An 18,608-nucleotide genomic window follows, 5' to 3' on the forward strand; every position below is an offset into this window, starting at 1 on the left:
ACTTGAAGCCTCTCTACCACCTGTGACCAGGAATGAGTTCATTAAATTCTCATTCTCATTCTCAAGTAAATTCTTATTGTTGACACACATTTGACTGTAATAAAATTATAACAAGTAAATGGATGTCTGCGTCATACGATTTTATTTCGACCCCTGTGAGGATTCCGAGTCAAATACAGTAGAACACGGATATAACGAACACGGATATAACGAACAACAGATATAACGAACAACGGATATAACGAACAACGGATATAACGAGTGAGTGAGTGAGTATGGTTTTACGCCGCTTTTAGCAATATTCCAGCAATATCACGACGTGGGACACCAGAAATGGGCTTCACACATTGTACCCATGTCGGGAATCGAACCCAGGTCTTCGGCGTGACGAGCGAACGCTTTACCACGGGGCTACCCGACCGCCCGGATATAACGAACACGGATAAAACGAACAACGGATATAACGAACTGATTTCTCTGGTCCCTTGTAGTTCGTTATATCCATGTTCTACTCTAGTTCTCCAATAAATAAACTGACGGGCAAATGAAAGTATACACCTATGTTTGATAGTGGGTGAAAATTTAACAAACAAAAATGGTTATTCGATGGTGATGTATTTTAGATGGGTATCTTAGTTTTGCAGTGTTTCGGCAAATGTTTTCAGCCTACTAACGTTTTGATAGGTTTGTAATGCTTTGGTTAGATCCAATTTTCAAATGAATACTTTCTGTACTCCGGCAGTTTGTTTCTAGTCGTAAGACTACAATGGGGATTGGGTGGCAGATTCAGTGAGTGTATGACGTCGCTATCGTTGATCATGCTATCTCCGACTGGTCTGCCTGGCCCAATTCTGTTATGAACACACCACGGATATACATGTAGTTGAAATTGAAATTGCTCACTGCTGCGTAAGAGAAGAAGCAGGCAAACATTTTTATTTCAACGCATGTAGAAACTACATATACAACATAAGGTATTGTTATTATCTCAAATAGACAAGGATCTAAATAAAAGCGACAAAACCCTTTCCATATTCATAAGAAATCTCTGCCAACAGCCAAGTCGATTGTATGATTCCAGCCATATCATGAGCATATGTTTATGAAGTACCATCAAATAGTGATGATACCAGGTGTTCGCGAAAAGGTGAGCGTATCCTACCCCATCGGTGGCACCTGTCACAAATAAATGCAAAGGCAAGTTTATTGTTTATTTGAAAAAAACGTGGCAACATATGGTACAAGTCAAAATACCAATGACTCCGGGCACCATTTTTGTAACTGATGCGTTAAATTCGGAAATGTCCTCGACATATCTACTATAAAACTTATTGAAAGCTCTATTGAAAACGGGAATAGACAAGTTTGCGTTGCCAGGGTACATACTATTAACCATGCAGAACCAACAAAAATGCAAAACCTTCATATATATGAAAGGCTATGTATAGCAAGTGATCTTCGTCTATTATACAAGTAAGTTGGTTATTCCATATAGTTGTAAATAGGTTTTAATCAAATAATCACATGTTTCTCTCTTTTAGACCATAACAAAACAAACTTTGTCGGGACCACCGATATTTGTTTTTCAAAAGTATTTTGGTGTTCATTTTAATTTATTTTCCTACAAAGGTTTTAAGAAAGAAATATGCCAAAGTTTATATACCTAAATGGCTAAATGGGTAAGTATGAAATCTACCATTTTACTTATTTTTCAAAAACAGTAAGCAAATCAAATCACTTTCAGCTCCTCGACACTTCAGTCAAACTCTCAGTTGTATACATTTCAGAGTTGCATAGTTTACTAATAAATATAGATATACATAAAGAAATAGAGGTAGCACTCCAGATATTATTTAGTAAGTGAAACACTATAAACCCAATGGATGTGGTTTGGTGTTGAAACATATTGATCATATTTAGTAATTGAATGAAACGTCTGCTCGTGTTATATTAAGGCCATTATTGAAATATATCTATAAAATACATCGCAGAACATGTTTAACAAAATGTAACTAAGCGACCGGATCCTGACATCTAATGACGTCATGATTTGCTACTGCTTCTGGAGAAGTCTAGCAACGGTTGCTACAAGAATGGCTGCCTTCAGGGACAAGTGACGGATGAAATCTGAAAAAGGACAATCATGTTTCTCAATTTCTATATTTATGGAACACACACTAGCAAGGACTGAGAGGGTTTAACGCCGATCTGAACCATTACATAACGTCGTTTTAAGGACGAGTGAGTGAGTGAGATGGGTTTAACGCCGCTTTTAGCAATATTTCAGCAATATCGGCGGGGGACACCAGAAATGGGCTTCACACATTGTACCCATGTGGGGAATCGAACCCGGGTTTTCGGCGTGACGCGCGAACGCTTTAACCACCAGGCTACCCGACCGCCCCGGAAGGTCGCAAAAGTACGTTAATCACTTTGGTGAAACCCAAGAGCAGGAACTATGTGCTGACAGATCAAGGTTCATATTCAAAGCAAACCTGGAATTTGAACGAACGACCATAGGATCCTGGCACTGTTAAGGCACGTAACTCTGTACAACACACTAGAATCCGCAACGTTATTCTAATGTATATAATCCCCTCTTCTATACCTAAATTCGACTACTTTTGTGTTTCTCTTTGTCCTTTTGTTTGCTTTGGGACGATACAGTGAAATCCAAACTTAACTACTCTTTAATTCGTGTGCCTTCACTATCGTGATCCGATGTTATCTGGGAAGAGAGTAAGCGAGATGGGGAGTTTGGTTTAAACGCCCCTTTGAACAGTATCCAGTTATATCACGGCGTGTCAGTGTGATGTTGGAGGGCACTTCAAGAGCAGGGGTATGGTGCTTACAAACCAACCACAGCTAGGATTCGAACACAGACTGTGATAGAGAGAACGTTACTTTTGAAGTAAAGAGAACTTTCTTGTTTATAGCATACCATGATTTATTAGCCAATCTGTATGCACGATTGTTGCTATAAAACTGGAATATAGTGTGGCTTATTATATTATGGCATATGTGAAGTACCTCTTATTTTGATATACTGACCTTGACCTGAGCACGCGCCTACCCATGTATTGGAGGTGGACACAGAGTACACGGCATTTGTTGTGACGTCATCACAGGCCCTGTCAGCTGCAGCTATGGCACAGCGATCTTGGACCACACTTGCACTGTCAAGAGTAATACACCTCGTAAATCATGTATACCATTCAAAAGATGTTAAGGATTATTTCACATTAGTTTAGTTATTCTGTCATGGCATGGTAATTTACCTATAGTAATATGAAAGAATTCGGTGGTCTAAACTTCTTTTGACTAGTATATTTGTTCTATCGTTTCAGTTTTGTTTTTAGCAAACTGTTTCTTGCATCTATTTGCATAACCCATTGATCGATTTCTTTATTGCTCTACATATCAATACCAAATTAACGTCCTTTAAAATCTTTTGTCGAAGATATACTTAGTATCAGATGAGTGAGTGAGTATGGTTTTACGCCGCTTTTAGCAATATTCCAGCAATATCACGGCGGAAATGGGCTTCACACATTGTACCCATGTCGGGAATCGAACCCGGGTCTTCGGCGTGACGAGCGAACGCTTTGACCACTAGGCTACCCGACCGCCCCAGTATTAGATAAAAGTGGGTGATAATGAAATTACCAATTTAGAAAAAAAGCGACAAAACCCTTACCATATTCATAAGAAATGATAACTTGATTGTACGATTCCGACTACATCATGAGCATGTGTTTATGATTATATATCAAATAGTGATGATACCAGGTATTCGCCAAAAGGTGAGCGTATCCTGCCCCACAGGTGGCACCGTTACAAACACATGCAAAGGCAAGTCAATTGTTCACCTTAAACGTTTCACAAATCTTGACAAATGGAAAGTTCCAATCTCCCTTTCTGCTTAGGAAAACGGTCTATGCAGTTCCTTATCGACAACAAAAAAGTTTATAAACTGGGTGGCAAAAGAAAGTATAGGTCGAGTTCAATGATCGATAAAAAAATAACAAGAAGAGGTTTTGTTGTGAATTATAATATAATCTAGGGAGGGGTAACAAATGATTGATCAGCAACAGTTTGAATGAAATTGTGCAATCACAGGTAATGTAAGCTCAAGGTAAACAATTTCATTTTCAAAAGTTGTCTGAAATGTAACCAAAATATTGTCACACACACTACAATTTTATTGTCGACACAATTGCCTTCAATAGCGTGTATGACCTCCAGATGCTGACCGTCATCTTCTGATGACGTGGACTGGAATCCGCTGCCACTCGTCTCTCAGGGCCTGCTGCAATTCTTGTCTGTTGACGGGAGGCTGATGGCGTGCTCTAATCTGTCTGTCAAGATGGTCCCACAGATGTACAATAGGATTCATATCGAGTGAGTGGGCAGGCCAGGGCAAAACGTCAACGTTCTGCTGGTTTAGAAAGCTCCGAGTCAGTCTTGCAGTATGGGGCCTGGTATTGTCGTGTTGAAACAATGTCCCCTGCTGTTGGTTTTGTAAGAACGGAAGCTCAACTGGCTGCAACACATGGTCCCTTCAGGTTTCCCTGTATAATCACCAAATCAGTCTTCTGATCTCCACAAATACCGCCCAACACCATCACACCTCCCCCGCCGAATGGATGGACCTCTCGAATACACGCCGGAGCCAAACGTTCCCTTCTGCGTCGATAAACTCGATTTCTGCCGTCATTTCGAAACACGTTAAACCGACTTTCATCAGTAAACAGCACTCGACGCCAATTTCTCACTTGCCAGCGTCGAACCTGCCTCGCCCATCGCAGTCTCAGGCGTCGATGTTGAGCAGTCAGTACCATTCCTCGGAAAGGACGATACGCTCGGATTCCAGCAGCACGAAGTCGTCGTAGTACTGTACGTTGGCTAATGGGATGTCCCAACGCTGTTGCTACCGTCGCCGTCGCCGTTACGAATCTGTTTCGCAGGTGAATGAGCCGTGTCCGTCTTCCAGTGGTGTTGTCACTCGGGGTCGTCCGGTTCTAGGCCTGGCCTGTGTCCTCCCTGTCTGCCTGTACCGTTGAATCAGCCTGGCTACTGTCAATGGTGTACAACCAAACCTTCTGGCAACTTGGACCTGTGTTGCCCCCATTTCGGCCATACCGATGGCTCTCTCTCTCTCTCTCTCTCTGCTCCTGTGACAGTCGTGGCATTTCTTTTGTGTGCTTTATACCCTGCAGACGAACGCATTTATACAGCTAACATGCACGTGCAGTTTATGCCATAGGCGGGAAACCTGTTTCACCATTTTTTTGTCACCGCACGAGCGCAGTCAAAGGTGGCGCTTTCGGGTGAGGTGTTTTGTGGTACCTGTTCGTGGGCAGTCATATTCCCAATACCCACTTTCCACTAGTTATCGCTGTTTTTAGGAAAATTACAAATTGCCAACCAATCGCTGTTTTTAGGAAAATTACAAATTGCCAACCTTTTCTTTCTTTTGCCGCTTAGTTTACAATACAATGTCTTTGGGGAGTGGGGGTGGCGTCAGTAAATGAGACATATAATGGAAAAGTATATGTTTATGTGTCTGACAGGTTAAGGTAGAAATATAAAAAATAGTTCCCACATTTAATGGGACAGACCGTCTATGCAATTACACCTACTAGCATTTGTTCACTGGGTCTCTGAGATTTGAGCTGTAGAAGGCCACTTGACATAAGCAGCTGTCTGTCAGTACTGAAACATAGATGATCACAACTATAGTCCTCGACGCTTGACATAAGCAGCTGTCTGTCAGTACTGAAACAGATGATCACAACAATAGTCCTCGCCACTTGACATAAGCAGGTGTCTGTCAGTACTGAAACATAGATGATGACAACTATAGTCCTCGCCACTTGACATAAGCAGCTGTCTGTCAGTACTGAAACAGATGATCACAACAATAGTCCTCGCCACTTGACATAAGCAGCTGTCTGTCAGTACTGAAACATAGATGATCACAACAATAGTCCTCGCCACTTGACATAAGCAGCTGTCTGTCAGTACTGAAACATAGATGATCACAACAATAGTCCTCGCCACTTGACATAAGCAGCTGTCTGTCAGTACTGAAACATAGATGATGACAACTATAGTCCTCGCCACTTGACATAAGCAGCTGTCTGTCAGTACTGAAACATAGATGATGACAACTATAGTCCTCGACACTTGACATAAGCAGCTGTCTGTCAGTACTGAAACATAGATGATGACAACTATAGTCCTCGACACTTGACATAAGCAGCTGTCTGTCAGTACTGAAACAGATGATCACAACTATAGTCCTCGACACTTGACATAAAATCACATCGCGATTATTAATACACGAAGGCAGTTGCATGTGTTTTAATAAGTATAGAGTGACAACAAGCCATTCCGGCGATAAGGTATAGTTCTTACACAAATGACAAAATTTGCAATGTCAACTTTTAAAGACATCCCGAAACAGAAATATCTCGCGATATTTCATGATGCTGTTTCAAGGGGTGAAGACTATAAGTGAGCGAGTTGGGTTTAACGCTTAATGGTTGAGGAAAGCCCGAAGTTGTGCAGTTTTCAGACGTTTACCGCTTCGGTGAAACCCACGAGCATAGATATGGTGCTGACAAACCTAGAAACATAATCAGGGAGAACTTGGATTCAAACCCACGATCAAAGATTTCTGGCACAACTAAGACACTTAACCCTGCACAGTGGATTGTGGTGCCTTAGACGACCGGGCCCACAGCGCCTCTGATGACGTCCGAAATGGGCATGCCATTGAATGGGGTGAGAACTGTACAAAACGTTTTCAACATTTCGCCAACCCTGGTGAAGTAGCAGCCGTTCCTCTGGAGCTTACCACACGTCAGTCCTATGATGCTATGTACTCTGGCCACCTCGTCCTGAGCAACCTTAAGCCTCTCTGCCCTCTTGTCGCAACCAGATTCCTGTGTTGCCGTCACCAGACAGGTGATGTACGTTTTCGCAGCCCTGGGACAAATACACACAGTGATAGAACACCATTCAAAAGCCGAAGAGAGGAAATAATAAGCCGTGTGTGTGGATCACGTTTCAAGAAAAGAGATCGTGTTAACCTCGATAGGAATGTTATTGCTATTGATGCATACCTAACAGGTCCAAAATATCATATCTGAAAATTGCACTAAATGAAATGTGGCATGTGTACATATTACATATATAATAGTTTCATATTACATCTGCATATTACATATATGATAGTTTTATATTACATATATAATAGTTTCATATTACATCTGCATATTACATATATGATAGTTTTATATTACATATATAATAGTTTCATATTACATCTGCATATTACGTATATAATAGTTTTATATTACATCTGCATATTACACATGTAATAGTTTTATATTACATATATGATAGTTTTATCTTACATTTGCATATTACATTCATAATAGTTTTATATTACATCGGCATATTACATTATAATAGTTTTATATTACATCTGCTTGTTACATATATAATAGTTTTATATTACATCTGCATATTACATATATAATAGTTTTATATTACATCTGCACGCATTCCGTGGACCGTGCTCATGATATTAATCACTGGATTGTCTGGTCCAGACTCGATTATTTACAAACCGCCGTCATAAAGCTGGAATATTGCTGAGTGCGGCGTTAAACAACAAACCAACCAACCAACATCTACACGTAAGTTGACAAAACTTTATGTATAACAACTTCTTTATTATACTATTATAACATAAATGTCGCAGTATGGTGTGCAATAACCTGGAACGCGACATTATAGTTTAGGACTGCGAGTTTATATATATATATTATATCACATATATATAAAAACTCAAAAGATATTATATCAATGAAATGAAGTCATTCTCATGCCTCCCACTATTATCACTAGCTATGACGTCATATGCTTTATGTCGTCAAAGCATAACGTCGGCTGTCGCCTAGGACTACGTTTTACTTCTCCCTCTATTGTCACTATTACATCATAGGCATTATGACGCCACAAATACTACTGTTATGCGTTGCCTAGGACTACAATGTAAGTTAAATTTTTCATTACACCTGAAGAGCCGTTGAACGGCGAAAGATATTGTGTGGATAAAAGAGTTTTGACAAGCACGAATATCTGGATTCTGTTTTTTCTGTATTTAATACTTATACACCTGATGAAATCACTTGTATATACACTTAAACACAGTAGATTAGTAGATTCATTACATTACAGATTACATAAAATACATATAGTTTATTATACACATTAGTATATTACATACAAGATATTTTAGGTTTATAAATATCATATTTGTTTATTGCACATTACATATACCATATGAAAACATGTTACAAAATTAGATTTGACATATTACATATTACAGATCACATAAAACATATCAGTAGATTATATATAACATTAGTATATTACATACGACATATTGGTATATTACATTTGACATTTTTTACATATTACATATGATAAATTATTGCAATTATTAATAGAATGTTATACATAACATATTAAAAGATTATTGATCAGGTGACTAAGTTTCATGTACGTATTACCAAATTACATATTACGACGTACGTGCATTTCTGTTGATCTGAACCAGCTGAGATGCTGGTGTCGTAGGTTGATTTGCAGACATCACACGACACTCCCGTTGTGACGTGGATCATTCCTGAGGCAAAACAAAATTGCCATATTTACAATTAGTCACATGTTTCAATAATATAAACTGTATTATTGGTCATTATAAACATATTCTTCACAACAAGTATTGAATTGAATGTCTGCGTAAGGCCTATCCTTTGAAAATAGGTCTTCAGCAACCCATCCTTGCCGTAAAAGGCGACTATTCTTGTCGTAACAGGATCGGGTGGTCAGGCTTGCTAACTTGGTTGATGCGAGTCATCGTTTCCCACTTGCGTGGATCGACGCACATGATGTCAATCACAGGATTGTCTGGTCCAGACATGATTATTTACAGACCGCTGTCATATCGTTGGAATATTGTTGAGTTCTGCGTTTAGAATAAACAAAACAAACTGAAAGTACCCTCGTGGATATTCCGTGTTAGGAGTCGTCCTACGTAAACTAAGCTGGTTGTTAAACGCGACTGTATGGGTCAGTGTGCTGTTGTACAAAACAAACCTTAGCGCTACGATAAAGTCTGTGTTAGGTATCGGAGATCGTTTTGTACAGCGGCATCTTCGTGGTCAGACTGTAACCTGGTTGATTGCGTGTCATCAAACCCGGACGGCGTGGGGCGTATATAAGAGCTACGACTTTTGTAAGCCTATGTTAAAGAATGGGAGTTACGATCATCTTAGCGCTAAGATCGCTTTGTGCAAGTGGGCCCTGGCTGGTCCAGACTCCATTGTTACACGTCGCCGTCATATAGCTGGAATATTTCAAAGTACGGCGTCAATAACAAACAAAAAGACCCAATATCAGATTACAAATTAGCATGTTTAGATAGATAGTTTGCGTTTTCATTCATATCACTGAATACATCAGCAGCACACGTACACGTCAAAACCTTTTAGAATTTCAAAACGTCAAAGTTAATGGAAGTGTCCTATCACTGAATGCATCAGCTAGACACACATGATACTTTCACATTTAAGGGAAATGTCATATCACTCAATGCATCAGCTAGACACACATGATACTTTAACAGTTAAGGAAAATGTCATATCACTAAATGCATCAGCTAGACACACATGATACTTTCACAGTTAAGGGAAATGTCATATCACTGAATGCATCAGCTAGACACATGTGATACTTTCACAGTTAAGGGAAATGTCATATCACTCAATGCATCAGCTAGACACACATGATACTTTAACAGTTAAGGGAAATGTCATATCACTCAATGCATCAACTAGACACACGTGATACTTTTACAGTTAAGGGAAATGTCATATCACTGAATGCATCAGCTAGACACACATGATACTTTCACAGTTAAGGAAAATGTCATATCACTGAATGCATCAGCTAGACACACGTGATACTTTTACAGTTAAGGGAAATTTCATATCACTGAATGCATCAGCTAGACACACATGATACTTTCACAGTAAAGGGAAATGTCCTATCACTGAATGCATCAGCTAGACACATGTGATACTTTCACAGTAAAGGGAAGTGTCCATTATATAATGATTACATTCCTGACTAAGCAAGTAATTATGAAACAAATTTGTAAGGATATTTGACTTTCTTACCTAAAATCAACAGGAGAATCGCTGCTTTGGCCATATTCCTGTACTAAAGGAATAAGATGTCGTCGGAGAATCACAAGTCCAATGAGCACATACTACAGTTCATCACTTAAACTGCCATCACTATCGTTGTCATGTGTTATGTTCATTGTTCAAAGCGATTGTCTCTTATCGCATGATATATCATAAGCATCGCAGATCATAATTGTACTTCGCCTTATCATAATTCATTGTGATGTCAAAAGCAAGATGCAGCATGTATTTATTTGTCGCTGTGGTTTCCAACTCTAAAACAATGTAAACACACTTAGTGAAAACACTGTCTTAGTGTGTGGATTGAACGCTATCTCAGGTATGTCACGGTGTATGAGTTAATATTGGAAGCCCTGTATTTTAGGCCAAATCACAAAATATAAGTGTGTGAGAGTGAGGGCATTTCCAACATGTGAGGTTGTGAGAGAGGGCATATCCAAATATAAGTGTGTGAGAGAGAGGACATTTCCAACATATGAGGGTGTGAGAGAGGGCATTTCCAAATATAAGTGTGTGAGAGAGAGGGCATTTCGAACATGTGAGGGTGTGAGAGAGGGCATATCCAAATATAAGTGTGTGAGAGAGAGGACATTTCCAACATGTGAGGGTGTGAGAGAGGGCATTTCCAACATGTGAGGTTGTGAGAGAGGGCATATCCAAATATAAGTGTGTGAGAGAGAGGACATTTCCAAATGTATGTGTCGTGAGCGAAAGAAAGAACCACGTTCACCTACCAGCCTTTTTAACATTTCATCCAAGAAGGAAAACAATGAACTACGCTTGTATGATGAAAACATTTTATTCGGCAAAGATTATATTGAATACAATTATCATTCAGAGAGATTTTAACCTAAAAACGTACATGAGACATTTACATTCGTTAGTTTAGTATTTCATACCCCAAGATGCCCAAGTTTTCTTTCTTTTTTCGAGATGATTGAAGTTACTACGTTTGGTTCACACGGATCCTGCTGTTAACGGGACATTCATGCACTGACACTTCAAACTGGAGCCTGTGTGGTCCTAGGAGACACTTTGTAAAGGGGTACAAACAGGTGGACTATCCCTCTTTCCCTTAATAATGATTTCCGAAACAGTCAGCTAAGGATAAGACAGTTATAACGAAAATAATTAACAAAACCTATTGATGTTGTATCCAAATTTCAGAAACACCATCATGTTACATTTCTTTATCATGATCAAATTTAGTAAATTAAATATATGCCATTATTATTATTATGAATATTCATGATGTAGCGTTCAACAATTTTATGGTTTTTCTCTGGTACACTTGACTCGCTAAGTTGACAGTATTCAAACTTCGGACTTTGATAATTAATTGATAAAGTGTAGCAATCCTAAAGATTATACCAATGTAACTATTATTAGTATTGTGGTTCTCATTCAATGCAATCCATTTCAACATTAAACGAGCTCCATTTAGCTTTACATGAGGTCATCGCTATAAGTATTGTTATAGTTATCGTTCTCTGAGAACGCCGACAACAGTTGCTGCAATGGTGAACGCCATAAGGGTGAGCGCATGGATGGAGTCTGAAAACAAAATAATATCTTTGAAATAAAAGCAACACAACTTTTTTCATAATCATAAGAAATCTCAACTTTCAGAATCCTTTGTATGATTCCGACTATGTGGTGAGCATGTGTTAATGAATGAGTATCAAATAGTGATGATATCAGGTGTTCGGGAAAAGGTGAGAGTATTCTGCCCCATGTGTGGTACCCGCCACAAACACGTGAAAGTCCAACACAAGTTCTACCCTTGACGAACGTTACATAGCTCAAAGTTAGAGATGCAACGAGTGAGTATTGCAAGTCATTTTTTATTATGGGGGTTGGGTGGGGGGTGAATATACTCCTCCAACTTTCCACATACTCGTAGTATTGCAAGTCACTCCTCATTTTAGGGAGGTAAGAAAACTCACCCAACTTCAACATATTATTGCAGGTCATTCCTCATTATGGGGAGGTAAGTATACTCACGCAACTTTCAACATGGTATTGCAAGTCATTCCTCATTATGGGGAGGTAAATATACTTACCCAACTTTCAACATGGTAAGGCAAGTCATTCCCTATGTGGGGAGGTAAATATACTCACCCAACTTTCAACATGGGATTACAAGTCATTCCTCATTATGAGGAGGTAAATATACTCACGCAACTTTCAACATGGCATTGCAAGTCATTCCTCATTATGGGGAGGTAAATATACTCACCCAACTTTCAAGATAGTACCGTTATTATGGTTCAGATAAAGCAATAAAATAATCATGTTTCAAAAATATTAAACAGGGGAATGTTTCAAAAATATTAAACAGGGGAATGTTTCAAAAATATTAAACAGGGGAATGTTTCAAAAAAAATAAACAGTAAAAATGCCACCACTAGTCATTGCTATAAAATGTTTATGTAAGAGTATTTACTCTTGGTTTACTACATTAATGTGTGAATAACAACATACAGGGAAACCTCGACAGTGGGGACCCCGTTAATCAGGAAACCTCTCCTTACTGGCGATGTATTTGTTGAAGGTGGACATATTATCACTCTGTAACCATGATTCTTTAGTTTCATGTTATATATCTACCTTGACCCCCGCACACGTTGACCCAGGTCTGCTGAGTCTGCACAATGAATACAGCATTCGTGCTGATCTCATCACACTCCTTCCCAGTGGCGTTAACGGCACATTCATGCTGTACGATACTTGCGCTGTAAAACAGATACTGATTCATCAATAGAGTTACATGTAGCGAAACTGATCACACATTCGTTCATGCATACATGCAGAGATTACTTCTGTGTACCCTGGTACGGGCACTACAAGTGTAACATGTTTTCATAGTCGGATTCGCCGAAATTGGGAAAGAAATATCATAATTTGGCGTTGCGTTAATGTCCTTATGTCGTATGGATGGCACGATTCTCTAAAAAAAAATCTACATGGTATAGGCTGTAGGCAAGCTCCACTGTTTGGTTCCATTTGGTGCCAATTGGTTGACGGGTGGTGACTGTTTGTACTTTTCGGGGATTAATGCCGTTTTTTTACCATGCATTTTCTCAATTTGACATGGATACCCCACTCAGACACAGGGTACTGACTCCAAGCCGATCAGTCCTTGTTTTATCCCCTTAATGCCGAATACCAAGTACCATCTTTTAAAAGCTTTTGGTATGACGAGAACGGGGATTGAACCACCGACCTTCCGCACTCCGGGCAGATACTCCGTCCACTAGACCACGGAGGACCACAAGAGAATATGTCCCATATGTGACTGATACGCCATTGCAAAATGAGTTACAAATTTATCGCCAAATCTGTTAACTAATTTCGGAAATGAATAGTGAGTGAGTGAGTTGGGTTTAACGCCGCTATTTACAGTATTCCAGTCATATCACGGCGTGTCGGCTTAATGTGGGAGGAAAGCCCGAAGTGATGCAGGTCTCACACGTTTACCACTTCGGTGAAACCCACGAGCACGGGTATAGTGCTGACAAACCTAGACACAAAATCGGGGCGAACCGGGATTCGAACCCACAATCATAGGTTTCTGGCGTGCCCAAGGGACGCAACTCTGCACAGCGAATCGCGGCGACTGAGACGACTGGGCCATCCGTGCCCCTTCGGAAATGAAAAAAACTTAAACTAGGAAATATTAAAACGTCTTGCAAATTTGCATCACCTACTAGCATTCGTCCAGTTGACTGTTGTGATATGATCCATAGTAATCCAATTCACACCGACAGGTGTCTGCCAGGGCTGAAAGTCATACAAACATTAACATAAATGAAGCGCAAAAATACTAATTTGAGTAAACTATTACCTACACAAATGATATCCTTTATTCTTTCATCTATATCTGTTTGGTTTTACAATTGTGTCCGATGCATATAGCTATGCCTCAGAGATTCATCTTTTTATTCTTGGTTTTTATTGAAAGACATTTTTACGTCAGATTGTACATCGAGTTCCCCAAGCGGGAATTGTGTCAATATTATATCATTACAAAATATGCAATAATTTAAGCTCAAGATTGAATATTTCTACAAATTCTGGTCTTCCTTTCATCTATTGTTTAATTGATTCATTTCGTTCATTTAATATACATGATAAAATCAACTTATAACGTTAAATTTTATACAAACTGGATGTATGAACAAAATGCAACAAAAATAAAACATAATAAAAAATATTTTCGGTCGAAATTTCAGGTTATCTCCATCAAAAAAATAGAAAATAGTCCATAACAAAATCAGAAAATTAAATATGGATATAAGACAATATGATATAATGTTATTTAAAATGTAAAAGTAAAATTAGTCAAAATAAGTGAACATACCAATACGGTGTATTCATGAAGTGATTTAAATGTGTCTGCTCAACCGGAAGTACCTGTGGTGTTAGAGGTTCGACTACACCACTTCAGCCTTCAGTGCAGATTGAATCATCTGGCACGGTTTTGTGTAAGTTTTTTATTTTCTTAAATGTACATTAATCCAGTAATTAAAACTGACCATGTTTTTCTATATCTAATGCATCTTTTTTAACATGATGATATTTTCAAGCAAGTGACATTTGGTGCGGAACTGGGGTGGAGTGGCTTCCTGTACTTGGAAAAAGAACTGGCTAAGCTAGTCATTTTTATTGCTGCGTTGAGGTCAGACTGTGCACACATATTCAGGTTATAGCTGTTGAATACGTAGTTGGGTTGTTTTTTAAATAGAACGTTGCAACAGAAGCTTCATTCGTCACCACTCGCCCCTTTCCGTAACCTTCAAGAAGACTCGCCCCACTATCGATGAATGTTATGTGCGAAAATACGACAAACCAATCAGAATGCGCGTATGACTTCACGTTCTTCATCAAAGAATCCCACAGGAATAATTTTTGTTTTTACATATGTCTTGCATCTAAAAATATACCCAAGACACAGTTAAATGTGTTCAATCATACCGTATAATTCCGCACATTCCGATGTGCTTTAAATTGCATCTGAAATTTATATAATATATGGGGAAATATATATGAAGCATTACGCAGCGAGTTGACAATTGTTTTAAGTATGCCCGTTTGCGCTAAGACGGAACCCGGTCGCAAAAATGGCCATGAGTGGGGCACAAATCGCTATTCGGCTTGTCCCGGAATAACCCGAGTTGGTCACGAATGCAGAAGCTTGTGGGAAGGCATTTCGTTGTGTGTAAGCGAGAAGGTCATGACCCCTCAAAATGTAACTCCGCAGCGACACCTAACGGTACTCACGACACGACGTGGACACACTGGAGTGAATTCTGTCCACCTCCGCCTTGGCCACCTTCAGTTTGATGGGCCGCGTGTCGCACCCGGCGCCTGTCGCCGACACCAAGCACTGGATGTACACCTTGGACGCCCTGTAACAACACGCTTATATGGATAACGTTTGTAAATAGATGATGTAAGTAATGTTGTTTTACGCCGCATTCAGCATGTTCCAGCTATTCCACAGCGGCATCTTCATTATTGAATTTGGGTCAGGCAAACCCGTGATTGAAAGCATCGATCCAGTCGGGGGCGATAGCATACTGTCAGTCAGTTTGAATTAATCATGCTCCAATATTTCTTTTCCTTTCAAACCGCTGTATATATCTAGTAGATAATAACACCATAACGTGTGAACGAACACAAAAGGGTGAATCTGAAACTTGATGAACAAATCTTTAAAACAACTTCTGCTCTTTAAACACTTCAAATAACAAATACGCTCACTTTTGCCCCTAAGTACATTCTCATTTTTCACATGCCTGTACAATGGTACAAATAAGTACCCTCAGATACATGTGTTCATGAATAACGATACAAGTTTATACAATTATGTAGGGTGGCCCAGTCGTCTAAGGCGCCGTTTGTCAGCACCACACCCGTGCTCGTGAGTTACACCAATGTGGTAAACGTCTAATAATTGCACCAGTTCGGGCTTTCCTCCCACATCAACAGGTAGCAGATAAAGTGAACCCATCAACCTTCATTCCAAAACAATCAAGGGTATCCATCCTTCGCATACGGCTCCGAATGATTGAGTAAGATTTTTATATGATCAATATTTCCAGCCAAATCACAGCGGGACACCAATAATGAATAAAAATGAACACATTGTACCAGCATGGTATTCAAAGTTTGGCGTTAGTCTACTCCACCGATCCACCAAACCAAGAACCCAACGTGTGCTCTAAAGATGGTTCTGGAACCTACGAGCATTTGCCTTCATCATCAGTTACACCTCTGATAATGATGTCGTAGTTGCTTTTGCATAGGTCACATGTCAATCCTGCAGCGGCCTGTACAACACCTGAAACAAATATTCATGAAATATACAGCGTATAGATAAGTATTGATGGAGTACAAAAAATGCAATGTGTTCACTGAATGCTTCCTCTGAACAAGTATCAGCTTCATCATTAAATAGGGCGGTCGGGTAGCCTAGTGGTTAAAGCGTTCGCTCGTCACGCCGAAGACCCGGGTTCGATTCCCGACATGGGTACAATGTGTGAAGCCCATTTCTGGTGTCCCCCGTCGTGATATTGCTGGAATATTGCTAAAAGCGACGTTAAACCATACTCACTCACTCACTCACTCACTCATCATTAAATAATCTCTGCATTTCCATTTTGTACAAAATTTTAGAAGAATTCATGATTTAGACATGGTTCCGTCCCACGGTTACAATAATTTGAAAGACATAATTCAACCACTAAATATAAAAGTCAAAGCCAGAAAAAATCAGTTTCGATTACTGCAGAAACAGATTCAATTGGGCGTTAAAGGCAAAATGGATAACTGAACATCAGCGAGACACCAGGGCCCCGTTCCACAAAGCGATCTTAGTGTTACGACTGGCGTAATCCTGTGTTAAAGTATGGGAGTTACGATCATCTTAGCGCTAAGATCGCTTTGTGGAACGGGGCCCTGGTGTTCGTGAAAATGCCAAAAATAGTAGCATTGCAATACATACTTACCCAAAACCAAAAGAAATATGTGAGATCGAGCCATTTCTTGTACATTCCCTGGAGAGTGATCAGTGCACTCGAAGGATGACAACATGATATATAGATGGGTTAACCCTGTGGCCACATACGGATGGGCACGGGTGCGGTGCGTTGACTGTTAAATTGTTTTGTGTCGCATGGCCTGTCGTTATTCATCTGTGAATAATGTAATTGTTATCTGAAGATAAATTTACTATGACGAGAGGCGTGTCCTGGAATACGTGTTTTTGGTTTGTCGCTGATGCTATTAATTCGTGAGCTAGTGATAGTTTTATAATTTAAATCTTAGTCATAAGTCACACTTATTTGTTTCTCGTTATCTCAACTTTCTCAACATTAGTATTTGATTATCTTATTGGCCCAGACAACACAACACACGATAATCGCGATCATCGGGACACGCGGTACTACAAACATAAAAAACACGACACAAAAACACAACACAAAAATAAGATGACACAAAGACACCACACTACACCACACAACACAACACAACACAACACAACACAACACAACACCACACAACACCACACCACACAACACAACACAACACCACACCACACCACACCACACCACACCACACCACACCACATCAATACAACACCACACACGACACACGCAGCACTACCATCAAACAAAAACCACACGTATAAGCCGATACTAAAACATGACAACACAAAATTAAGACGACACAAAAACACCACACCACGCCACGCCACGCCACGCCACGCCACGCCACGCCACGCCAATACAACAGTGTGGTATTTCACTATACATTCCTCAAATTCAAATAATATTATTTGTTAAATATATGCCGTAGGAAACATGTGTTTGTTAATGAACATTTTAAAATTAATTTTTGAATCATTCATGCTTTGATTCGTTTGTTCATTCATTATTATTCCTTCTTATGTTTTACAACATAGTAATGATTATCTAATAACGTTATATTCAGAAACCAAATACGAGGCCAAGGCTACAGCTTGTATGTATACTTATAGTAAATCGAACAAACAAATTATGTTACATTATTAAATATCCTTTATCAGCTATATATCGATTGTTTCAAATATACATGTCTTTTGGATCAAATTGAAAGCATTATTTAATCATTTTGATGGCAATATGGGATTTTTACACAACCTCCGAGCTCACGTGACCGGAATAAAACAGTTTCACGTGGCGCAATGAAAGAACGCTGTGACACGTATTGATCTAAAGAGTGTTCAGCTATGTTGTTCAAAATGTATTGTGAAATTAGATCCACATTTAACCC

General features: G+C 39.4%; 2 protein-coding genes across 4 annotated transcripts; both read right to left on the reverse strand.

Annotated features, from left to right (window-relative positions):
• Nucleotides 1-1,144: 1,144 nt before the first annotated feature.
• On the reverse strand, nucleotides 1,145-10,489 carry LOC124112159. Of its 3 annotated transcripts, none has more exons than XM_046472147.2 (6): nucleotides 10,260-10,472; nucleotides 8,611-8,704; nucleotides 6,863-6,993; nucleotides 5,643-5,736; nucleotides 3,052-3,176; nucleotides 1,145-2,127 (listed from the first exon to the last, which is right to left on the reverse strand). In XM_046472147.2, exons 1-6 carry the CDS (start codon nucleotides 10,291-10,293, stop codon nucleotides 2,054-2,056), a joined length of 552 nt encoding a protein of 183 aa, XP_046328103.2. In that variant the 5' UTR covers nucleotides 10,294-10,472; the 3' UTR covers nucleotides 1,145-2,053. The 3 variants fall into 3 exon arrangements, with proteins under 3 accessions (XP_046328103.2, XP_046328104.2, XP_048242181.1); XM_046472148.2 differs by having other exon boundaries at nucleotides 5,643-5,715; nucleotides 10,260-10,469; XM_048386224.1 differs by lacking the exons at nucleotides 1,145-2,127; nucleotides 3,052-3,176; nucleotides 5,643-5,736 and adding an exon at nucleotides 5,750-6,152 and having other exon boundaries at nucleotides 10,260-10,489.
• Nucleotides 10,490-11,072: 583 nt separating this feature from the next.
• LOC124112160 lies at nucleotides 11,073-17,495 on the reverse strand. Its single transcript, XM_046472149.2, has 6 exons — nucleotides 17,303-17,495; nucleotides 16,539-16,635; nucleotides 15,573-15,700; nucleotides 14,000-14,072; nucleotides 12,900-13,024; nucleotides 11,073-11,843 (listed from the first exon to the last, which is right to left on the reverse strand). The coding sequence occupies exons 1-6, from the start codon at nucleotides 17,385-17,387 to the stop codon at nucleotides 11,770-11,772; spliced, it is 582 nt and encodes a 193-aa protein (XP_046328105.2). The 5' UTR covers nucleotides 17,388-17,495; the 3' UTR covers nucleotides 11,073-11,769.
• Nucleotides 17,496-18,608: the final 1,113 nt, after the last annotated feature.

Source organism: Haliotis rufescens, unplaced genomic scaffold (assembly GCF_023055435.1).
Source record: "Haliotis rufescens isolate VD_foot unplaced genomic scaffold, xgHalRufe1.0.p SCAF_6, whole genome shotgun sequence".
Classification (NCBI taxonomy): Eukaryota; Metazoa; Mollusca; class Gastropoda; order Lepetellida; family Haliotidae; genus Haliotis; species Haliotis rufescens.